Source organism: Panthera uncia, chromosome A2 (assembly GCF_023721935.1).
Source record: "Panthera uncia isolate 11264 chromosome A2, Puncia_PCG_1.0, whole genome shotgun sequence".
Classification (NCBI taxonomy): Eukaryota; Metazoa; Chordata; class Mammalia; order Carnivora; family Felidae; genus Panthera; species Panthera uncia.
In genome coordinates this window covers 118,173,049-118,198,822 of record NC_064816.1, presented here as the reverse complement: position 1 = coordinate 118,198,822, position 25,774 = coordinate 118,173,049, and the positions used below count along the sequence as shown (strand labels likewise).

The window sequence follows — 25,774 nt, the reverse complement described above, 5'->3', positions numbered from 1 at the left end:
TGTGATATAAATGGAATCATATAATACGTAACTTTGGGATTGCTTTTTTTCACTCAGGATAGTCTCCTCGAGAACGATGTCATATTTGTCAGAAAGTTTGGGAAGTTATCCCGTAATCAGCATGATTATGATTCTCAGTTTAAAAAGATTATCAAGTTAACAAGCCCCCTTAATATACAGTTAGTATCCCATTTGACCTTCTCAACGGGGTAGAAACAAAAGGGTTAAAAGGAAAAACAAGTATAGATGACAGGATTCCATTTCCTAGCTGTGGCAGAGGTTGGCTGGCTCTCCAGCAAACCAGCTCCCTTGTCCTCCAGGGCATACAGCCAGACTACATCCTCCAGCTTCTCTCTTGGAAAGGTGTGGCCATGAAGTGGGTTCTGAACAATGGGGAGTGACCAGAAGTGATGAGTTCCAATTGCAGCCTGGTTCATAAAACCCTCCCACATGTGTCCTTCCACATTCTCTTTCCTTCTGTGGCTGTCTTGGAACCTATGTCAAACTTAGTGGAGCCACAAGGTGAGACGAACAACCCTGATCGAACTTTCCCGAATCTCTTGACCTTTAGAGTTCTGAGTCACCAGAGGTGTGGGGGCGGCCACTGTGGATTTGGAGGCAGTGGAAGAAGGGAGGGAACAGTTACTGACTGTAACACTTCCTCTCCTACCATTTCCTCCCGGGACCTGGTGGGTCTGCTGCCTGTTCTGGTCCACGCACTGCTCTGTCCTCACACATGCAAAGCACCCTTGAGTCATGTTGGGAGTCTCTTACAGTTTTCTTTTAGTTTTTTTTGGTTTTTATTTCTACAATTCTTCTGGAATTAATCTTAAGGAAGGGAACTGTGCTAATTCAGCATCTTGTTAGCCATTCTTTGCAGGTTTTTATCCACGAATTAATTTTATTTGTATCTGTTATAAAAGAAAAAAAACCTAAAAGTGGATTTATCTTATTAAAATATACTATGTTTCTAGTATGGTAGAATTTCTGTGATTTTGCTGGGCGAGTGAACTTTACTTAGCTTCTCTGGATAATCATTCCAACACAGTGCAATTCAGGTTGAACAAGGAACTGAATTCAGGAAGGGAAGTGAGGGAGCCATGGGGCTGGGCTGATTCTTAAGATGTAGAGAAATTTGTCCATGTGTGGTTTCAACCTGCCTAAATATTCCTGCAGATTTCCCTCCTATTTCCGCTCATCTTCCTTTTCTCATTACCACCATTCAAAGACATTTTTAGTCCTTCTCATTTCTTTGGTCTGTCCCAACAGATGTTTTTGAAGTGGCATGTTTATTAGCAGAGAAAAGTGATGGTGATTCTTTGCACATGAATAGCTGCAAATGAAAAATGGCTTCTGGAACTTACCTCTTGGTAGGCTGGCAGGATTTCGTCTCCATATCCCTCCACAGCCCCCAGCATGGCCTGTGGTAGATTCTGAATGATGCTCTGAGTTTTCCTTTTCATTCTTTTTATTTCTTTTTCCTGAAGAAAGCTGGCCAATAAAGTGGGTTCTCACATTAGCACTCTGTTCTAATAAGCTCTGCCCACCTAGAGTCATACTTTAGAGAGACAATGTCTTCCTTCAGGAGTAAAGATTTTCCTAGCATAATTGTGTGTCTTGCACTTATTTTTTATTTTTTTTTTTTGCATTATCTCTTTTTAACAGAATATGTGAGGGGTGTCTGGGTAGCTCAGTGGGTTAGGCATCCGACTCTTGGATCTTGGCTCATGTTCTCGTGGTTCGTGACACTGAGCCCCAGGTCGGGCTCCGTCCTGGGATTCTCTCTCTCCCTTTCTCTCTGCCCCTTCCCCCACTCAAAGTAAATAAATAAACTTAAAAAACAAAACAAAACCTAGAATGTGTGAGTTGAGTGACAGTGAAAACAAGTAAGGGATAAACTAGTATTAAAGAATTATTTCTCTAGAAGACCAAGAATGACTAGAGGGAACCCCCTTTCTAAATCAATACATTATATGATCATAAGAACTCCATAGGAACAAAGTCAATATTATCAACTCAAAATGAATTGATACTTTAACCCTAGGTCATAATACCTCCTGGAATACCATAAAAATACAAGGCTTCTCCTGGTCTAAACAGGGCTTTCTGCCTGGTGTTGATAGTGAGTTTGCATGCATGTGCCCTCACATCCTCTCACTCTCTCACCCACAAACATGCATCCTGAAAGGAGATTTACTCTGTAGAACTGAAAGTAAGAGAAGACTGAATATTCAGGTATGTTCATGGTGTAGCTTCATGAAAACAAGAGGCATCAGAGAATCCACAGCAACCTAGAGAGTATGTAGTGATACCCTCAAGTGGGCATCCAAAGAATGGGCCCATGCTGATGGAATAGAACAGTCGCATGTAGACCAGGATCATTTAAAAGCAATTTATATTGAGCTGTTTTAGTTATGCTTGTAGCAGATTCCCTTGCCTACTTATGTTGTGTTTAAATTAATATAAAAGTACAGGTGCACATCCTTACACATGCCAGCTGGATATTGAGAGGAGAAGGCTAAAATAGCGACGTGGTTAAGGGACACAGGGCCAGAATTAAATGCTTTGTAGTAGTCTTCGTATTTAGGAGTATAATTTCTTCAGCTTTGTTCTTTTTTGTTCAGAAACAATATTTGGTATATTTGGTTGCATTTCCAAATAAATTTTAGCACCAGCCTGTCAATTTCTACCAAATGACCTGTGGACAATTTGTTTGGGATTACATGGAATCTATAGATGAATTTAGACAGAATTCATATTTCTTAAATACTGAGTTTTAAATTTATGTACATGGATTATTCTTTAGGCCATTTAGAATTCTCTTAATAATATCTTACAGTTTTTTATAGAGTTCTTTTTTGTCTTTTATAAAGTTTATTTCTGGATACTTTCCTTTTTGATGCTTTTGTAATTATTTATTGCTGTTTATCCAGTGACCTTGCTAAATTCACCTTTTAATTATAATACTTGCAAATTCTTTTAGATATCCTGTCTATGTAGGATTTCATCTGTAGTACAGTTTTATTTTTCCTTTCCAGTATTTATGCCTTTTATTTCTTCTCCTTTCTTTCTTGAGCTGGTGAGAACTTCCCATATAGGCTTGAAGGGAAGTAGTGGTAATACATGTCCCCATATTAGCTAGTTCAACAGGAAAACTCACCATATTTCAGTATTATGTATGATGATGTTTGCTGTAGTATTTTGTTTTAAAGACCCAGTGTCAGATTTAGGAAATTCATTTCGACTCCTTCTTTGTGAAGATATTTATCATGAATAGATGTTTTTTCAAATGCTTTTTCTAAACCTATTATGAAGAGTGTATGATTTTTTCTTTCATTTCTGTTAAAATAATACCATTTATTCATTGCTTTAAAATATTAAAGCAACCTTGCATTTTGCAAGTTTGCTTGGTGTTTGCTTTCCATTTTATTTATCTCTGGATTTAGTTTGCTAAAATTCTGTTTAGGATTTTTGCATCTATGTTTATGAGAGACTGATCTGTAATTCTGTTATTATAATTGTCTTGTTTAGTTTTGGATGCAAGAGTATGCTGGCTTCACAAAATGAATTGGAAAATGTTTCTTCTTTTCCTTTTCTCTGGAAGATTGTGTTATGTTCTCTTTGGATGAATTCATTGATAAAATGATTTAGCACTGTCGTTTTCTTTGTGGTAAAATATTAAACTATGGATTCAGTTTCTTCAGTGGATACAGAAGTATTTATATTTTATCTTTTTTCTTATAAAATTTTTTGATAAATTAAGTTGTCTGAAATTTAAAAATTTTATCTCAATTTTTAAATGTATCTGCAGAAAATTATTTATGGTATTTTTTTAGTATTTTTTAAAATGTCTCTGGGATCTGTAGTAATATTCTCTCTTTTATTCTTGATATTTGGTTACTTGTGCCTTTTTTTTGTCTTTTTTTGTCTTTGTCTTGATCAGTCTTGTTTGGCTTAACCATTTCATTAAACTTTTCAATTATTTGAATTATTGAATTCAATTATTAAGCTTTATTGATTTACCTAGCTTTTGGTTTTGGTGATTATTTTTTGTTATTATTTTGGCTTTATTTTTCCTAAGTAAACGTTTGTTTTCTACTTAATTAAGTTTTGTTTATTGTGTTTATTTATTTTTTTGCTATCTTTAACTTCTTCTGGATTAACTTGTTCTTTTTCTATTTTCTTGAGATGGGTTAACTTACTTTTTCTAATGTCTTGAGACAGATAATGAGATCACTTATTTTCAGATGTTCTCCCTTTCTGATCTAGTTAGTTAAGACTATATATTTCCAGGGGCACCTGGGTGACCCAGTGGGTTAGGCATCTGACTTCGGCTTAGGTCATGGTCTCTCGGTCCATTAGTTCAAGCCCCACATCAGGCTCTGTGCTGACAGCTCAGAGCCTGGAGCCTGCCTCAAATTCTATGTGTCCCTCTCTCTCTGCCCTTCCCCCACGCATGTTCCCTGTCTCTCAAAAATGAATAAATATTAAAAAATTAAAAAATAAAAGACTATATATTTCCCTCTCAGCACTGCTTTACCTGAATGCCACAATTTTTGATGTATCATATTTTTATTGACATTAGAATGATTTTCTCATTTAATCTTTGACCCACGGTTATTTAGAAGTATATTCCTAAATTTTCAAACATTTAGAGTATTTCTATTCATTTTTTTTTGTTATTGACTTCAACCTGAGTTCCACTGTTATTGGAGAACATTATCTGATTTCAATTATTTGAAATTTGTTGATATTTTTGCTATGATAATTAGTCATATAGTCAATTTTGATAAATGTTATAGGTGCATTTGAAGAGAACGTACTCTGCAACTGACTGTAGTGTTTATTCAGTACATGTTCAATTAGGTCAATTTTGTTAATAATGATATTTAAAGTCTTGTATAACATTATGTTTTTACTAGTCAATGACGTATATAGAGAGGTATGTAAAAATACAGAAATGCACCTAGGCACCCAGTTTTTTTTTTTAAGTGAAAGAATAATTCGAGCCCAATAATCTATTTAAATCTATTTGAACCTCTGCCTAAGCATGTTGGGAGCCATAGAAGCAAAATTCTCTTTTATTTAGGGCATTAACAAAAGGTAAAAGTTACGTAACTAGGCTATTCTTGCCAGTCATCATTTTTGTTGGTGTTCGTGCTTTTGGGGGTCGCTGTATCAGGATACCACGTGCTCCAAACAAGTCCTTTCCCAGAAATTATTAAAAACAACAATCCATACTACCACCAAACTCATGCAACACCTTATTTATCACTGTGCTCTCACAGGAGACATTATATTCCTACTGCACTGTTCAGGCTATTAGACAAGGCTAATTACAACAAAAATGTATAGAATTTCCCCACTTACTAAGTAACTGCACTCCTTTGCTCTGCTGCTAGATCTTTTAAAACGCTATTCTTTAGGACGCCTGGGTGTCTCAGTTGGTTAAGTGTCTGACTCTTGGTTAGGCTAGGGTCATGGTCTCACGGGTTCATGAGTTTGAGCCCTGCATCCAGCTTCACACTGACAGTGTGGAGCCTGCTTGGAATCTCTCTCTCCCTCTCTTTCCGCACCTCCCCTGCTCACTCTCTCTCTCTCTCTCTCTCTCTCTCTCTCTCAATAATAAATAAACTTAAATTAAAAAAAAAAATGAAAATCTTATCATGCCGCTCCCTACCCCATTTAAAAACTGTCCAGGGGAATCCACATTATCTCCAGGAGAAAATTAAATTTCTTTAGCTTGGCATAATAGTCCCGCCAGGGTCTGGCTTCTTTCTGCCTTCTAAAGTTTTATCTCTTCATATACCCCTAAGTTCCAGCTACCTATGGGAATTTCCTGAATGGATCACAGTCTTCTGGCTGCTCCCTTAGTCTAAAGTTTGCCAGTTTTTTGTTTTGTTTTGTTTTTTTTATCTCGCTTGCCTGGCTGATGCCTATCTGGCCTCCAGTGGCTCTGATGTCACCTCCTCAAGTGAGTGCCTTGTTATTTGTACATTCCCCTCCTTTTTGCTTTCTTAGCACCTTTGTCACCTCAGGGATCATGCTTGCCATGCTTCATGGCAGGTGCCTATTAGCTGTCCATCTTCCCTAATTAAGGAAAAGTTCTGCATTTTCTCCTTTGGATTGTAAGAGCCTGTCACAGTGCCTGCATACAGAAAGCACCCAGCAAATGCTGAATGAGTGTTACAAGTGCAGGCACCCTAATTAATTATAAAAACAAATCACCAGAAAAATACTCAGATGGCATTGGCAGATGACATTAAAACATAAATCTGAGGGTCACTTAGAGTATCCCATTTTAGGGCTGTTTTAGGAAGAATTGTTCTAATTTACTTTCTGTGGCATTTAGGTAAGTGGCAGGGGATGGGAGTGACATGGAGGAAACAGGTGTGTGAAAAGTACACAGAGATGTTTTTGCCTTACAAATACACGGATGTGATGAACTGAAACACTGAGTGTTTTATTCAAAAGAGTTTTTAGGACTCATGATTCCCTGGAACCTGCACGGGAAGTGTTTTAAAAGATCCAGTTCCCTTTTACATTCTTTCAAATTAAACAAAGCCTGTCTGAGATAACAGCCATCCTTGGCCCCAGTGGCATTTTTGTTGCTGCTTATCCATTCTCAAAGGGAATAACCTGGGGCAGAAAGGACCGATAATAGGAAACCGTATTTCCTGGCTTTTTATTCCAGTTTATTTTTGCTTGGTAGGCTTTTCTGATTTCATTGTAGTAGTGTCTAAAGCTCAACGAATATATGTGCTTTCAAAGAATAGTATAGGAGGGTTTTTAGGACGTCACCTGGGTGGGGAGTAGTGCTTAGTCCATTGTAGGGCAATTTTCTGGGTTATGAAGTTGAGTCAAAAAGTTGTTTCCTAATAAAATCAACCCCATTGGTTCTAGAAAATTATCCATTCCAACAGCCTTTCAAATTCAAAAATATGGTGTTCGGCCTTTCCTCACTTAGTTCCTCTCTTCTGATGCTTATATGCATTTCAAATAATGGCATGGTCTCAAGGTAACTCAGCATCCAGGACTTGCTCTGGGCTTGAGGGCACGGGAAGCTAAGTAACACAGCATTTCATCATATGCCTTGTAGCTGGGAAGCCTGTGGAAAGCAGCTTCTGTAGAGAAGTGGAGGACTCGGGTAAAGATGCCGTGGTTCATCCACAATAAAATTATACCCTTCATAACAGAAAGGCATATTGCCAAAGTTTGAAAGCATAAGCTAGTCCTAAAATGGTGTTGCACTTCTATATTGGAACCATTATCTGGCAGCCATGGTGACAGAAATAAATGTAGTGCTGGAAACTATGAACATTCACGCAGAAGAGAAACTTTATTATTGGTATTGTTGTATATTTCCCTTTTCCCTCCCTCAGCTTTCTCCCTCTCTCCCTTCCTTTAGGTGCCTGGACCAAAATTTCTTATGAATAGTATTAAATAGCTAGTTATATAGAGTAGAGCTTACCTGGGATTGGTCCTTTGGGACCTTGGCTTTTAGGTGAAATGAATCCACATGGAAGAATACCCAGACAAATTTCACTAGGAAAACAAAGGAGGGCATCCGAGCCTTCCTCCTTTAGCTAGTCTTCTCCAAAGTTAACAAAAATACTTTATAAGTGGGTATGAGAGATCTTGGCTATTTTTAGACAACTCTTCTTAAGATGGATTCAAATCTAGGGATTTGGTGGCAGTGGTGAAAGAGCTAATTTGAAACTCTTCCATTCACGAAGCTACAGTTTCATGTGGTAGGTAGGGAAGGACAGGGCATCAGATTCCAAGAAGGATAAGGAGGAGAGGGTGTAGAGGGGGCCAGTGGAGAAACACCCACCTGAATGCTGTCTTAGAGCTCAACAATATTTGAAAATAAGGACATTGGAATTTTCTAGGGTTTGTGTGGTGGCTGCATAAAGCATAAAGCTGGCAGCTATGTGGACAGAGACAGCTATGGCTTGTGTTTGATGGGTGCCAGTCCAAATAGGAGCTGGGCGTCTAAAAAGTAGGTCACCATTTACTTCTTTTTTTCTAAAAAAAAAAAAGTTTATATAGTCTTTCTATTGTCGTGTTTTGTTTCTTTTAAATTTCTTTTCCTGTCTCAATATGTTTGCTTTTTATTACATTATGATTTCCGCTCTCACCTTTGTTTCACAGATCCATGTTTTCTTGAATTTTATTGAACACAAAGCAGATGTTCCCTAAAACTTACTTCTGTTGCCATTAGTGAATTTTATTTTTGAAAGTGAGTCCTTGCTCTTCATTTTGAGTGCTGTATTCTCTTTCTTTAATGCTGAATCTTTTCATTGATAGGTTTTATATATATTATATATATAATATTATATATTATATAAGTATATACATAAGTATATATATGATATATAATATATAATAGTGTGTGTGTGTGTGTGTGTGTATATATATATATATATTTCTGTTTAGTTGTTCTTGAACAAAGAGAGGTGACTGTCAACTAGGTGCTCTCCATAAACACACTGAGTGTATCCTAGGTTTCCTTTGTGTCCACCAGGGTGTAGGTAGAATCTTTTGCTCATCTTGTAAGCCAGGGAAATGGGAACAGATAAGAATTTTTAGTACTTCTTACGCACCCTAACGGTACTTTATTCTGTATTATTTCTTCTCTGGGTTTGTTGAAGTCACTCAGTTATGGGTTTGCTTCTGTTTACAACTTTCTGTCGTGTCAGACCTTCACAGCAGATACATAAATGTGGCTGTGCCCAATGTCTGACTGGCACGACTGGTGACTACATCAGGATGGAGCCCCACACTGTTGATTTTCGGCTACTTGTGGTACCAAGCCTGGGACTTTCCAGGGGAGATGATTTTCAGCACTCTAATCTGAACTGTGGAGTGGGATTCCAGGTGATGCTTTCCCTGGGAGCCCCACTCCTGTTCTGGCCTGTGGTCCTGGTGCGAGATCACAAGATGATACCCAACTCTTCTAGACTTGTATTGCCCCGATATTGTGCTTTCCTGGGAGTAGGGATCTTTAAGAATAGTGGATTTAAAGCAGTATTCCATATAATGTTCTTAATAATTTCAGTTGTTTTTGGCGATTATAATTGCTTTTTGGTTCATAAAAGTGACATAGGAAGCCCTTCTACTAGGAACAGGAGCTTGTCTTGGGAGAAGACCTGTCAGTCATTTTTATATTTCCTTGGCCTTATATAATTAGGATTGTGTTTCATCTGCCATTTGTTAAAATCTTTGAAATTACTTGTGTATTTTGTAAAGACTGGCTTAGTTAAATCTAGGTCATGAATTCACAATCCATTTAATGGGAGAACCATGAATGTACTCCCACCCTTGAAAGATCACTGTCCTAGAGTATGCCTTCAAGTTTATTGTTTTTTTGTTTTGTTTTGTTTTGTTTTGGAAAATCATATTAATGATGGATTTTTGAACTTATCCACACCTGAGAATATATTTGTAGGCAATTCTACTGTATAGATATAGACATAGATCTCTTGAATTATACCACATTATTCTTTAAAAAATGGTATTACTTTTAAATTGCTCTCTGGTATTTGGCATGGTAGAATTCTATGGCCAGCTACATTTCTATTTACTTTGTAAGTCATATATTTTATTTTCTCAAACGTTTTCAAGTTCTTTTCTCTATTCCTTGAAATGAAAAATTACAACAGCAAATGTTGGATGTTTTTATTTATTTTTTCCTGGTTTTATCTGATCCCTTTTCATCCTCTTACAAAAGGCTTTCTTCAGTCTAGGAAAACTTATTTGACTAAAGCTGCTTCTGTTTGTTTATTTCTTATGGAAGCCCTATTGCAGGTAGACAGAATCATCTGGTCCTTACTTAGTCTTATTATTAGTATTATACTTATTATACTCTTAGTCTACTTATTAGTCTTACGTTTTGTCTAGCCATTTTTTTTTTTTTTTTTTTTTTTTTTTACTTTTGGTTCATTCCTCTTAGGTTTTGAGATTTGATGTGGGTCCTATTAGAGATTCATGTCAATTCCTGGTGGAATCTTTAAACCCCAAATGAAGGGAGAAAATTAAAAAAAATTTTTTTTAAATTTACCCTCATTTGACTTTGTTGGTTGAGATTCCAGACATCTTGGGGGTAGTTGGGCCCCTGGAGGTGAGAGTCAAAATTAGAGGCAGACTTAGCCAGGAATGTGTTTTGCTAAAGAACTTCCATTCCTTATTTGGAATAGCTCTCAGGGCTCACAGCTACAACAATCTCCCCATTCTTTGGCAGGCTGGCTGTCCACTGTGTGTGAGTGACTGGTAAGCCCTCCATGCCAACTCCCTGTCCTGCTGCCCCTGAAATCCAGAACACTTCCTAGTGCTGCTAATGGGAGCCATAGGGTTGATCCTTACCTCTAAGCCCACAGAGGCCTCTGCTGGTTTCCTTTGCCTATTTTCCCATTATGTGCTGGAGATTCACAAGTCCAGTAGTGACCATCCTCAATCTAATTTCTTCTGTATTTTACATCACTGAAATTCCTGGGAATTTTCTTTTGTGTGGCTGAACTACTGTTTAAGGTTAATCCAGAACTTTTCCTCAGTATTTACAGGTGATCATTTTCATGTAGATCTGGAGGGGAGTAGTCTACACCTGGCCAAGAAGTGACCTATTATGTCTTATGATGGCAAATCTGAGGATATTTTGAAGTCAGGAACGTGGGCATAGCCTTGGGAAATGGAGACTTCATAATACTCTTAGGTATATTGCTAGAATGTTTCCTGTCTGGCTGCCTCTGATGATCAAGGTCACTGAATAACAGCAGCAATAATAGTAACAATTGCCTTCAGAAAAACAAAGAGGAAATGAGATGTTGGTCAAAGAATAGAGACTTTTAGTTATAAGATGAATAAGTTTTGGGGATCTAATGTGTTTTGGTGATTATAGCACCGTGAATATAGTTAGCAAGTATTAGTTTCAAGTATTGTATACTTGAAAGTTGCCAACAGAGTAAATCTTAAATGTCTTTGCTGCGCGCGCGCACACACACACACACACACACACACACACAAACAGGTTGTAAATATTTGAGATGATGAATGTGTTAACTAATCCTATTCTGGTAATCATTTTTGCAGTATATGCATGTGTCAAATCACTGTGTTGCACACCTTAAATTTATACAATGTGATGTGTTAGTTATATTAAAGCTAGAAAAAATCCACATGATTGATGTGAACATATTAATATCAATTTGATTCAATCTTTATATCAACTTAGAACATTTGGTGGTTGAATCTCCCTTTTTTTTTTTTTTTTTTTAAGCTGACACTCAGAGAAGTTAAATAACTGGCCTGGTATAGCATAGCTAATATGTTGGGATATGGGGCTCAGACCCAAGGTTGTCCTCAAAGTTTCTGCTCTTTGCTTTACCTAGTGTCAAACAGCCCAAGGAGTTTGTTCAACCTCCATATCTCTGGTATTTACAGAGTTCTCAGTTACTGGACTTTGATCTTCTGCTGTCATTTTATTGCTCTCATATATGCTAACTCCTTCTCTGTGGGGATAATGTTGATATAAATAAGAGAGCATATTTTATCATTTCTTTTACATTGTCTGGAATACTTGACCAGCAGTGGGGAAGGTCTTGTCTTCATCACCTTGGTTTATCATCCAGCCTCTTCACCCCCCACCCCTCCACCCCCCCCACCCCCCGCTTAGAGCTGGGGTATTAATCTGCAAGGAATTCCTCCTGTCCAGGAAAATAGTTTCTCTTCATGTATTCCTTATGTAGCCCTCTATGGGTATTTTGGTGGTCTGACTCTCCTTACCTATCCTGGAACACCTGTTGGCCATGAGGTTACCCATGCAGGCTCATGAAGCTGGTCACTGCTGAACAAACATAACATAGTCTTCAACACAGTGGAATCTCCAGTGGCATTTGGTGAATATTGGTGCTGCTCATGCTTTAATATGTCCAATTAGAACCAAAAAAATTGAAATCAGAGAAGCAGCATTGGTAATTTAGGGAACTCTTAGATAAAAGATAGCTAGAAGTCTCGGGGGTGGTCAGTGCCTGGTGGATGAGAACATTTTTTGTTTTTGCTTCACATTGGCAAAAACGTATGTGTTTGTTTTATAACTTGCTCTTTTGGGAAATACTGGTCAACTCCATCACTAGATTTGTGTTTTCCTTTCAGGTATATTGGGATAAATAAAAATATTCAACGGCTGTAAAATGTGTCACTATAATTGTAAGATTGTTCTTTGTTTCCTCTATTCTAGTTTAGTCATGTCTTTTTTTCCCCCTAGGCTACGGTCTTTGGTCAAACAATTAGAAAGAGGAGAGGCTTCAGTGGTAGATCTTAAGAAGAATTTGGAATATGCAGCCACAGTACTTGAATCCGTGTACATTGATGAAACCAGGTAAGCTAGAAATGACAGAAGTTAGTGCACTGATGGGAAGTTTTCTGTCATGTGGTTTTCTGAAATGTCCCCCATGGCCTGTATGGGGTAGCAGTCAAATGACTGGTCATGGCACTTTAGTTTCCACAAAGGAATCAGGTAGATTTTCACCCTCACACATCCTCTGTACCTCCTCATCTAGAAAAGAAGCTACTTGAACTTCTCTCACATGGCCTTTATGACAATGAAGTGAGATAATGTAAGAGGAGAAGAAATGATTTTTAAAAATATGGTAAGATTTCTTATCAAGTGTAGAGTTCCACTGTAATTATTGCACATTGTCAGCCTCAGCCTAAAAATTATGTTCGTGTTTTAATTCACATCTGTCTCTAAGCAGAAACTCCTGAAGTGGTAGTGAAGCATTTATCCCCTTAAGCACCGAGAATTCCTCCTTCAATCTTACATGTTACTGATTTTCTTAATAGACTCATCCCACTTGAATTACCCAAAAGTATGAAAGCACTTCCAGTCACCAAATGCATTTGAAAATAGCAAAACGGCTTTTCTTTTGAAAAACGTTGACATGGTAAATATGAAAATGTTATCTTCTTTTTCCTAATTCAGACAGGCTCCTCTGTCAGTCTTACTTTGCTGTGTCAGATTCCAATCTGAAAGGATTTCCCCCTGATCTAAGAATTATGTATGTGGCTTAGTGTTTGGTGACATCCTTAGTTCCTAATTTAAGGAAATTTGATATTTTAGTTTTTCCCCAAATGTTTCATTTTCTCCCCTGCCCCCCAATTGATGTGTCTAAAGGGGGGGAAAAAGAACCTTTTTTAAAAAACCCTTTTTATGAACACCTGTTTATACTGCTTATTTTTAGCAGGGCTTAATATAAATATAAAATATAATTTTATTATAACTCATTACTATTTATGTTCTCTTCTGGTGGTCTGACCTATGAACAAGTTTGAAAAGTCAGGTAAGCACATCTGACTTACGTAACTGAGCTCAAATAAAGAACTGAATTATTTTGGAAATTTTTCTTGAATTTAGAATTTAAATTTCTATAATGTGCTATCAAACTAGAAAGCATATCAGTTGACATCATTTCAGATGTTTATTATTTCAGAGGACTGGGTTGATGTGATTTGGATAATATTTTACAAAGTAGTTCTTTTTCTCTTTTAAATTAAATTTTTAAAAAAATACTTATTTTATTTTAAACTTATTTTTATTAAAAATTTATTTATAATTGATGTATAACATTGGGTAACTTTCAGTTGTACAGTGGGTTGATTTATTATATGTTATATATTATAATATTACCACCATAGTGTTAGCTAACACCTCTATCAGGTCACATAATCATCATTATTTTTTTGTGGTGGGAACAATTAAGATCTAGTCTCTTAGCAACTTTGGAGTTTGTGATACAGTATTATTGTCTATAGCAAAGTCTTTAAATATTCTTTTTTTAAACCCAAAATAATGCCACATGGTCCATCTCTAAAATAAACCTCCCTGTGATTGCATGTTTAAGTGGAGGATTTATATCCCATTCAAATTCCACAAACCTAGGAATACAGATACCGGGTGCTCCTTAGTGCAGTGGGTCTGAGACCTACAGCCTGAGATGGAGTATATTTGACTTCCTCTGAGTTCTGTGTTTCTTTGTCCAGTCTGGTAGACAGAACCATCCTGAAACATAAATGGTGAGGTTTTACAAGCCTTACTAAAAACATGCTGTATTTTTTGTGGCCATTTTTATCTGGTTTCGTTGTACCTATGTATGCAGGTGGGGTAGAAAGAAGGAGCAGCTGTTTTGAACAGAGAGCTCTAACTTCAGATTTAATCTCAGTGTCCTGGTTGTATTTCCTCCGTTCAGGCGACTCCTGGATACAGAGGATGAACTCAGTGACATTCAGTCAGATGCAGTGCCTTCTGAGGTCCGAGACTGGCTGGCCTCCACCTTCACGAGGCAGATGGGGATGATGCTCAGAAGGAGCGAGGAGAAACCACGGTTCAAGAGCATTGTCCATGCAGTGCAGGCCGGGATATTTGTGGAGAGGTAAAGATAGCTGTCATTCAATGACCAAAGCAGCAAAAGGAACACCAGTTTCCAACAACTGAAAGCTTTTCTTTGATTTAATTTTGGTGTCTTTATAAACCAGAAAATTCTGGTGGAAACAGATAGTCTTGAATGAGGGATTGCCAAAACATATCTATTTAATCTCTGTAGCATCATTAGGATAAGCGTTTGCCTTTGCTCAGAATGCTTTCTGTTAACTAGAAAAGATCTGGTTTGAGTTTTAAAAAAGGCCATCATCTAATCCATCATCCTTTGACATATGTGGATAGTGCCTGCATTTGGAACAGGGCAAAGATGCCTTGAGGTTGTTGACCCACAGGGACCAGTTTGTTGAAAGGCTTTGAGTTCCCCATGACACTTTCCAATTTTGTTGGCCATTTTGCTCTTTAAGTTAAATTGCCCCCTTCCCCAGAAATAGATTGCAGTAATTGATTTCTTCTTCCTATAATCCTTACTGCACAAATCAATTTATTCTTCCTATGACCCTCATTACACAGTTACAGGTTTTAGAAATGCCACATTCAGTTCAGAGTTCACCTGGGACATTTTTCTTTTTGTTTCTGACAGTTCTAAAGAACAAGCTCTTCCAAATGGGTTGCCCATAGGAGTTCCTCATTCAGGTTAAAGTGCTACTTTGCATACTGTCTATGCTGTACTATAATTCACTTCTGGCAGAAGAAGTGACCCATTTTAATAATTGACTTTCCAATTTGGGGCACAGAGATTAATTTTTTTTTGTTTCTTTCCAATGGTTCACATATTTGGGATTGCTTTAATTTCTCTTGAATTTAACTCTTTCTTAGGCGACTTGAATGACTATGAAAAAGGTTGTAAAACACCATTACGTTTCTTGGTTCACCCAACGACATGACTTCTCATTATTTGTCAGCACTTAGTATAAGTGTGTGTCCTGCTAATTCCTGTTTGTAAGATATGACATTGCATTTCTCCCCTCTGACTTTGCCAGAATGTACAGACGGACATCAAACATGGTTGGACTGAGCTACCCACCAGCTGTTATTGAAGCATTAAAGGTAATACCAATGAAAAGATCTTACAGTGTACACGGTATCCTATAAAAAGTATAGTTACATTTGTTGTTAGAAAATGAGAGGCTTTCATGTGCAGGTTTCCCAGTCATTCTTGACTTCTTATTTTTCACTTATCTGTTCTTACAGTATCACAATCTTTTTGCCTTTGTCTTGCTAATTTTTTTCTTTCTTTCTGTTGTTTGTTTGTTTATTTATAAATGCTTATTTATTTATTTTGAGAGAGAGAGAGAGACAGGGGGAGAGAGAGAATGAGTAGGGTAGGGCCAGAGAGAGAAGGGGAGAGAAGAGAGAGAGAATCCCAAGTAGGCTCCATGCTCAGCAAGAGCCTGACACGGGGCTCAATCTCATGGTGGCGAGATCATGACCGTGAAATCATGACCTGAACTGAAATCAAGAGTCAGATATTTAACCAACTGAGCCACCCAGGCGCCCTGATAATTTTTTAAATCACACAGTGTGGGTTTCATATTTTTCTACATCACCATCAGAAGGATCTTTGCTGATCAAAGTGGTATCATTGTCTGATTATCTACTCTAAGCCCATTTTGTAGATGAAAAAACTGAGACTTAGTGAGATTTTTAAAAAGATACAGTTAATTACAGCCAGAGCTAAAGTTTGATACCAGAGTTCCAATCACATTGTAAGCTCTCAGTAACGTTTTACTGCATGAATGTATGCCCCAGAACCCATGTATCCTACTGTTTACCCAAGACTCCCACTGAGCCCAAAAGTTCCATGAGAAGTTACATAGACATTTGAGTCTAAGTGTGCTAAGTCCTGGAGAATTATTTTGTCAGGCAAGCTCTTGGAATTGTATAGAATATCTCTAAAAGCCTCAAAGCGGATGTATTCCTCTAGATATGCATCCGTTCAGGTCCACTGGTTTGAGGTTATCCTGGCTGTACTAAAGCGGATCTGGCTTCTGGATTTGAGGGTGGGGCTGTGCTAAGGGCCAGATCACTTGGCTCCTTGAGATTGCATGATGTCTGTACATGGAATCATCCATTTGCTCAGGGACATCCTAGCATCATTACTATTGTTAAATGTATTGTTGTCTTTCTCTGAAACCTGAAACATGTATTACCTGATGATATTTTTGGAAGATAACTTAAATTACCTATTTATGGAATCAGGGATGGGAGTGCTTAATTCAATGTCAAGAGTGAGCCTTTTGGGGCCATTTTGATTATATATTTCATAGTCTCTTTCTCTTGCTGCAAGAACATTCACTAATTGAATTTGTGAGACCCTATATTCAGATTCTCAGTTCTCCATTTTCTGTCTCTTAGCTCATCCTAAGAACAGGAAAGATACTCAAGAAGGTTACAGCAAGAAGACACGTTTCCTGTCACTCCTTTTCAATCCCCCCACCAGTGCCCAATACATTGGTGAAATTCGTAGCGACATTTCTCATTTAATCAGTGAAATCGCTTCACGAGATCTGATGTTTCATAACACCCATTATGAAGCTGCATTGATTTTCTTAACTGAACCTGAAACATTCAATGAAAGCTTAGGGACATTAAAAGAAGCCTTTATCTTATAATTTCTTCTTTTATTGTGAACATCAACACAGGTGGTTATACCTGTGCTAAGAAATTTATGAAAATATTTCTTCTAAATTGGAGCATCTTTTCTATGCAAAATAACTGAAGAAAATGTGGAGCAACCTGGGATATCCATGAATTGTTATTTTTTAGCTTAGGGAAAAGTAATTCTCAGATGAGCACATGTTGTCTTTCTGAGGGGAAAGGAACCTAGATGATACAGCCCAAGAATAAGTACTAACTCTCCAAATTACTACCCTTCTCCACAAGTATTGCTGATAATGTGTATAAGGCTAAAGCTTCCCTTTGTCTTGATCCTGTCTGCTGTTTACTGGGGAAGTTCAAGATCTTTTTACAATGTAATATTTCTACCCCACCCCCCACCCCCACAAGACTTTGGTTTTATCTGCAGTGGATTGAAGGTGAGTTGGCAAGATCACACAGATATTCTTTTTTTTTTTTCTTTCCTTTTTTTTTTTTTTTTTTGTTTTAGGTGGTGCCTGTTAGGAAAGGTTATTTCTACTTCATTGCCAGCAGTTTATATGGAACCACTATTGTTTCCTTCTATTATAGAAAATTTCCTGAAAGACTTATAAAATACAATTCAGTAAAATAACCATCATGCCACTGTCATGTTAACCTTTGTGATTAATGTAAGAACATGGCATAAAATCACACTTAAATAAGAGAATAATTAACCACCACCAATCTCTAAATTTGAAATTTTTGTTCTTTTAATTTTTTCTATCCAATATATGCTAGCTTCTCATTTGGGGAGTTTTCTCTCTAATCTTTTGAGGTGGGGTTATTGAAATTATAGAAGTGTTGTTATTGTTTAGAAGGCAGCTGTTGTGTAACTTAGAAAGAGACACCCTGGGCAGACTCCAGGTTTAAAGTGGGAGGAAATGAGGAGTTTCAGGCTATGTTAGACTGATAGGAAGTTCATGAAATTTTTCTTCGGGAATGGGCCTTGGGCCAAGTTTGGTAAGACAGGAAGAATGGCTTACGACAGTTAAAGTAGGTGCTTGTTAAAAATGGAGACTCCACGTCCCGCGGCAGGATTCTACAAATCCCTCACCCAAGAATCAGCATTTTTTTCCTGAGCACCTTGGGTGGTTCTGAAGAACATTAAATTTGGAGAATCACAACTACGGCCCTTTTAAAAATGAGTGGCAGACTCTGGAAAACAGTGTGGAGGTTCCTCAAAAAATTAAAAATAGATCTACCCTGTGACCCAGCAATAGCACTGCTAGGAATTTACCCAAGGGATACAGGAGTGCTGATACATAGGGGCACTTGTACCCCAATGTTTATAGCAGTACTTTCAACAATAGCCAAATTATGGAAAGAGCCTAAATCTCCATCAACTGACAAATGGATAAAGAAGTTGTGGTTTATATATACAATGGAATACTACTTGGCAATGAGAAAGAATGAAATATGGCCTTTTGTAGCAATGTGGATGGAACTGGAGAGTGTTATGCTAAGTGAAATAAGTCATACAAAGACAGATACCATATGTTTTCACTCTTATGTGGATCCTGAGAAACTTAACAGAAGACCATGGGGGAGGGGAAGGGGGAAAAAAAGGAGGGGGAGGGAGGCAAGCCATAAGAGACTCTTAAAAACTGAGAATAAACTGAGGGTTGATGAGGAGTGTGAGGGAGGGGAAAGTGGGTGATGGGTGTTGAGGAGGTCACCTGTTGGGAGGCGCACTGGGTGTTGTATGGAAACCAATTTGACAATAAATTTCATATTAAAAAAATAATAAACGTATTCTTTATTTAAAAAAATAAATAAAAATGAGTGGCAGGAGAGAACATCCATCTCACTATTCACACTCTTCCTCCTGTTTCTCTAACTCCTAATATTCAGAATAAATAATGACTTCTTACTGTGATGATTTCTCAATTTTCAGTGACAGCCTTCCTCTTTTCTATTCATTTGGGAGAATAGGATTAAAAAATCACAAAATGTTTTCCCACCTACTGAGTTGTCTGTGGACTTTTCCTTAGGACTAATGGTCAGACGATGGATGGCATGACAATGGCAATTATGGTAGCTAAGGTGAAGCTTTAGGTCTTGGGTTATCTTAAATGGCCCCACTGTCTATGGCCTGGGCCCTGTTGGGCATTTGGGGCATGAGACCTCAGTCACAGCATATATTCACTGAGTTTACAATGCCATCTGTTGGCAGTGATATCATTGGGACTGTTACCTGGATCTGCTACCAAATGGCATTAGCCAATTCCTCTCGTCTTTCAGAGGTTGCCATCTGCAAAAGTGGGGAAAGTAACACCTATTTCTAGAGTTGTGAGGGCTAGCAAATGTACATTAACACTTCTCTCACTGAGCCTGGCACAGAAAATATGCTCAATACTTAGAGCTATTTCTTTAGTTGTTATAATGGAGGAGAAATTATAGAAGGCTGAGGTGAGGTTACCAGTAAGTGTCAGTTGAAACAATCCACTGAAACCCTTTTGGAAAAGTTTTGTTTTCCCTATATATGATTTAGTTTTCCTGTGCCCTGGCATCCAAGAGAGAGACTCTAGTGGCCTTAGGATGATCTTTGGTGGTTGGGATGTTTGAGACGGGACAGGATTGGAATAGCTGGCTGATGTTGGAATGCACTGAGGGCTGAGGTGAGAGCCACTTAGGCTAACAGTTCCAGACCACCAGAGTCTCTTCCAGGGAAGCATCTGACACTTTACCTTGACTCAGCATGGTCTCACATGGGTCCTTATTGGCATGCTTATGGCAGGACACTGTCTTTACTGAAAGTTAACCTCCCCCCTTTTAAGTTTATTTATTTATTTATGAGAGAGAGAGAGAGAGAGAGAGAGAGAGAGAGAATGCATAAGTGGGGAAGGGGCAGAGAGAAAAAGGGAAGGAGAGAGAATCCCAAGCAGGCTCTGTACCACCAGAGATCTGTACCACCACGAGATCATGACCTGAGCCAAGGTTGGAAGCTTAACTAACTGAGCCACCCAGGCACCCCTGAAAGTGAAACTCTTGACACAAGAAACCAAATAACTGTTGCTTTAACTATTGCTTAAACACACTTTTGTTTACTACATCCACAAGTGGCTGACTATAAGTCAAAGACACATCAGACAAGTTTACATATATCTTGGAGTCTATATCTTTATAGACACATAAGCCTTTGAACTTCAAGAATGGTGTGCGAGGAGCGCCTTCAGCTTAGGTCTTAGTTTTACTTTTTTTAGTAAAGTGACTTACAGATTTGAGGGCTAGGTTCTCAGATCAGTGACTCCAAAAGTGGTAGCATTTTTCTGTTTTGTGAAATGAAATCTTTCTCCACGGTTTTAGCTCAGCGGTTTGAACTGAAGTGACATATTACTTGTATTCTGTATCAGGCATTTTTCTGAAGATTTTAAGTGGGTTAATGTTTTCAACTGTGGACTAAGGAAGTCCATAGGTAATAGTAAGGGACTGGGGAGAAGTTTGGAGGAGGGAAGCACCCTAGGTTGTTGTGAAGTGAATAAAAATGGGAAGTTCAGCGGTGCAGTGGACAGGCTTAATGGAAAGAGTTTGAGCTGAAGCATCTGTTGACTGTGTTTGTGTCCTCGCCCCCACTTGTGTCTATAACACTTCATTTGTGGTGCGTCTGAGGGAAATGCACTTCTCAGTTTTCTCATCTGTAAGATGTGACCAATACTGCCTACCACTTAGGGTTGTTTTCAGGACAAATCATGTATTTATCACACATCACAATGCCTAGCATGTGGTAGGCACTCCATAAATTAGAGCTGTTGTTACAAATAGTAAGACTACTTAAAATTATTTTATCAGTACATGCTACTTATGTGTGCCAAATTGGAAAAAGTTTGAGGGCGGAAAGGGTGTTAGAGTTTTGGGCTGTGAAAATCCTGGGTGAGGGTTATGGGGTAACTCCCAAGTGGGGAGACTGGTAGCTGTGCAAGTGGCTATGGACTAAGGCATTCTTTCTCCCTGCCCTGCCATGCAGGATGTGGACAAGTGGTCCTTTGATGTCTTTTCCCTCAATGAGGCCAGTGGGGATCATGCACTGAAATTCATTTTCTATGAATTACTCACACGCTATGATCTGATCAGCCGTTTCAAGGTCAGTGCCTACTTTTATTTATTTATTTAATTTATTTTAATTTTTTTAAATGTTTATTTATTCTTGAGAGAGAGAGAGACAGAGCTTGAGCAGGGGAAGGGCAGAGAGAGAGGGAGACACAGACTCTGAAGTAGGCTCCAGGCTCTGAGGTGTCAACACAGAGCCTGACGTGGGGCTCGAACTCACAGGCTGTGAGATCATGACCTGAGCTGAAGTCGGACGCCCAACCAACTGAGGGGCCACTCGGGAGCCCCACTGCCTACTTTTAAAATATGCATGCATTGTCCACCCTTGCATGACTTTTGGGCTAAGACAAGAGAATCCTTTTAATATGGACTGAAAACTGCTGTGGGTGACTTGGGAAGCATCATCCAGACAGCCGCTTCCCTGAATTCTGCAGTGGGAACTTTTCCTTAAGCCCTTGTCCAGTGGGGCTCATGGCAGGCAAGAGGCTGGAGCCACACAGTTTGATCATAGTCTTCCTAGAAGTACAACCGGAAGTGTGGACTAGCAGAACTCCCCTACAACTCGGCCTGCGGGTCTCATTTCAGCCTGATTTCATGTATTGTCAAGCACTCCTGGCATGGAGACAGTAATGGAGACAGAGTGTGCATCTGCTGTCTCTGCAAACTTCTTTCCCCACCACTTGGCTCAGATTCAGACAAATGCTCTCACTTATCATCTGTGACAGATCATCGGTATTTCCCAGCCATTCATGCTTCAAATTAATTCTTCAACTTTAAATAAAGAGCATGAATTGTTTTCAGTGTTCAAACCCCTCTGCTTTCTAATACCACAGACTCTAGAGGTGGGGCCAGGTTCCTCAGGAAATCTGTGCATTTGTCCAGTGACCTTTATTGTACCATGTTCCTTGCACTTCTCTCATCATATGGATGAACCTCTGGAAATCGCAGGGTTTTTGTTTTTTGTTTTTTTAGTATAATGCCTTGATTTCTCTAGACAGCGCAGTTCTTTATCACTTTCCTAACACAGGTGGAGGTGTATTTCTTACATAGCCATAAATGCAGTGGTCCTCAATTACTTTTGTATCAAAAATCTGCTTGAAAACCTGGTGGATACTCAGTTCTTGTGCACATATGCACATCTTGTAACCTAACACTTCAGTGACTCATGGATCTCTCATGAACAGTGCAAAGAACCTAGGTTTATTGAATCTTCATCTTAAAAATGATAATGACTTAGTCTCTGACATATGAGAGGCAACGTTTACATTTTTAAAAACCCACAAATGGTAAATATTGAAGGATGTGCCCAAGGAAGAACATGTAATGGATGCTCACAAAGCGTAATAGTAAAGCATTTTCCTTTTTTTTTTTTTCCTTTCTAACGTGATGGTTAGTCTCCTGGAATACTGGAATACACACTCTCTCTTTTTTCCCCAGTGTTATATTTGATAATTTACTCTAAACCAAGGAATTTATCCAGAAAATAAATACAGTGAATGTTTTCAGGGGCCCCTTTTTTTTGTAGAAGTATTTTGCACTAGTCTTTATTTTCTGCCACACACACAAAAAGCACGTATGTATATTATACATATTTGAGACAGAAAAAGAATTAGGCTAATTGAAAATATTAATCCAAATTGCAATGCAACAATAATAAATTGCCAAGTAATAGAACATATTTTGTTGTGTTTTTTCCATGTGTCCAGGGCATACAATCACTCCTTCTAAAGGGCACAGTTTTCAGGAGGTGGCAGCCTAAGTTTATTTTGCAATGATTTTACAACTTGAGATCTCTATGTACTTTATGTTCCCCCCCCCCAAATAAATGATATATGCTACACAGCTTGTATTCATTTATTTCTCAAGAAATAAAAGACTTGACCCTTTGCTTGAGATATAAATGAACACCTACCTTTCTGCCCTAAATGTCTTTGAGATAATCCTGTTTCGTTCCCCCTGGAGCTAGAAACTGAGCACAAAAAGCAATTTGCAGGGCAGACTGTTCTTAAACCAGGGACTTCCCGGGAGATTTTTCAAATCAGCTGATAATTTGTTCAGTGATTTTTACTAATTTTGAAAAGTTCACGTTTCTTCACGTGGTATGTTATGCCTCCAGAAAGAGGCAGCTAGAGTGCCTTAGATTTCTGCTGCCTCACTTCAGGCTACCAAATCACTAGCTAATCCACCTTTCTGCTCTCTTTCAGATCCCCATTTCTGCTCTTGTCTCATTTGTGGAGGCCCTGGAAGTAGGATACAGCAAGCATAAAAATCCTTACCACAATTTAATGCATGCTGCTGACGTTACACAGACTGTGCATTACCTCCTTTATAAGACAGGAGTAGCGGTAAGTACGGACAGGAATTCTTAGATGACACGAAAAAATGTGACGATGATTTTTTTTTTATTGGAGGCACAAGAAGTGCACTGGTGCGTGGACTTCCTGCTCCCCCAAAATTGCCTAACCAGTCACTGAAGGTCTTGGGGTTCTTCATTGCCTCTGATATTTTCTCCATCCTGGACTTGATGAAATGAATATGAGATAGTGACTTGCATCTTTAGTAGGCTATGGCCAAATTAAATACAATTTCTAGAACGAAATCTGTATTTCCAGATATGGAGAGTAGTACTATTAACCTCTTGCTATGGCCGGTGACAGTGCTATCCATGTATACTGGAATTGTACCAATGTGCCTGGCACCCACATAACACACGGTTAGCTTTTGGTTTAAACCACTAGACCTTTTTCACAAGGACTATGGTTATTCTCATCCTATTTGTGTGTGTTTGATTTGTTTGGCCTAAGGGTCAATGTTACTTCTAACCATGTGAAACTTTTCTTGCTCGTTTTGGCCCAACATTTCAACTCTTTAGATGTTTTTGAATCTCTGTTCTATAATCCATTGTATGAACTGACCTGTTTAACTTGCTTATCTATGCCTTTTCCCATTTTGCTTTGATGGGAGCCGTTAATTTGACAAGATATAGCTATTAGTGACAAACAGCTAGTTCTCTATGTTGGTTCTCTTGTGACTTTTTCCTTTGAAATCTTCTTCAGAGTTGACATCAAGGTAGACATTCTTCAGCTATGGTTATTAATTAGCCCATAAACTCAACACATTTGTTATTTTTTCCTCTGGGGCATGTTGAAAGACTTGGTCTAATGTCTCACTGAATTAAAAATGGAACACAGTGGGAAGAGTGTGGGCTTTGAAGCAAGATATAGTGGGACATAAATCCTTGAGTAATTACTTATTAGATTTTTGTGACCTATGATAAATTGCATAAATCTCTGAGTCAAGATTTCCTCATTCTTAAAATGGTGAAAAAATATTCCATCTTGTAGAAATACTGTGATGGTTAGGAATAAACTATGAAAAAGATGAAGTGCTCTATCTGCGTCATAAAGGAAGCTCAACAGTTAGGAATTGTTGTTAGTAAAACTTTGCTGGACTGCCCCCAAAAACCTCGTATCAATGTTCAGTTCTTTTTTGTTGTAAAACAGATTTTTAAAAAAAAACTTTAATATTTATTTATTTATTTATTTATTTATTGAAATTTAAAAAAATGTTTATTTATTTTTGAGAGACAGAGCATGAATGGGAGAGGGGCAGAGAGAGAGTGAGACATAGAATCCAAAGCAGGCTCCAGGCTCTGAGCCATCAGTACAGAGCCTGATGCAGGGCTCAAACCCACAAACCATGAGATCATGACCTGAGCCATAGTCGGACGCTCAACCAACTGAGCCACCCAGTTGCCCCACGTTTATTTATTTTTTGAGAGAGACAGAGCACGAGTTGGGGAGGAGCAGAGAGAGAGGGAGACACAGAGTCCGAAGCAGGCTCTGAGCTGTCAGCACAGAGCCCAATGTGGGGCTCGAACCCATGGACCTGACTGCGAGATCATGACCTGAGCTGAAGTTGTATACTTAACTGACCGAGCCACCCATGCATAAAGGGGACCTGTTTAATGTGATAAAAGATTTTTGCCAGAAACATAGATCAGGCTTAGTTAATGGTGGTTCCATGAAGGCATGGAACAAAACAGGGATGCCCGCATTAATGTTGCCATTGAGCATTTTTCTGGAGGTCTCAGCCAATGCAGTATCGTATCTAAAAAAGTTGAAGAAGTATCGTGTGAAAATAATTTTACCATCTCATGTAAAAAATCGAGAAAATCAACCAAAAATTATTACATCAAATGAAAGTCCTCAATAAGATCTAGATAAAGTAGCTATCCTCTTGACTGGAAATTAACAAGTGTAATAGAAAAACACACATTCCTGAGAATTTTTTTTAAAAAATCAATAAATTGCTAATGAATAACTTTAAAAGTGATAAAAAGGAAACTGTAAAACTAAAGGGCAGAGAAACAACATTTAAATAAAAAAAGAAATACATTATATTTTTTAACGTAAATCTTCAGTGTTATATAGATGTCAGTTTTCCTCAAACTAATCTATAAATTCAAAGCAATACCAATGAAAAGTAATGAAACATGATAAACTGAGTATGAAATATATGTCAAATAGATATTTCACAACTGTGGAAAAAACAGTTTTGAAAAAAATGTATGTGATGCAGTAGTTCTTATTCTACTAGGTATTAAAATAGATGCTGAAACTATAGTAATAAAAGTAAAGTAATATAATAAAGTAT

The 25,774-nt window shown here is 38.1% G+C and overlaps 1 protein-coding gene across 3 annotated transcripts in view; it reads left to right on the top strand.

Moving 5' to 3' along the window:
- Positions 1-25,774, top strand: part of PDE1C (phosphodiesterase 1C) — a 293,394-nt gene that overhangs the window by 172,905 nt on the left and 94,715 nt on the right. For all 3 annotated transcript variants that reach the window (XM_049641659.1, XM_049641657.1, XM_049641658.1), the window contains exons 3-7: positions 12,263-12,376; positions 14,244-14,426; positions 15,415-15,481; positions 21,036-21,152; positions 23,323-23,463. In XM_049641659.1, coding sequence (XP_049497616.1) covers positions 12,263-12,376; positions 14,244-14,426; positions 15,415-15,481; positions 21,036-21,152; positions 23,323-23,463 — 622 coding nt within the window. The remainder of the gene's footprint in view (positions 1-12,262; positions 12,377-14,243; positions 14,427-15,414; positions 15,482-21,035; positions 21,153-23,322; positions 23,464-25,774) is intronic.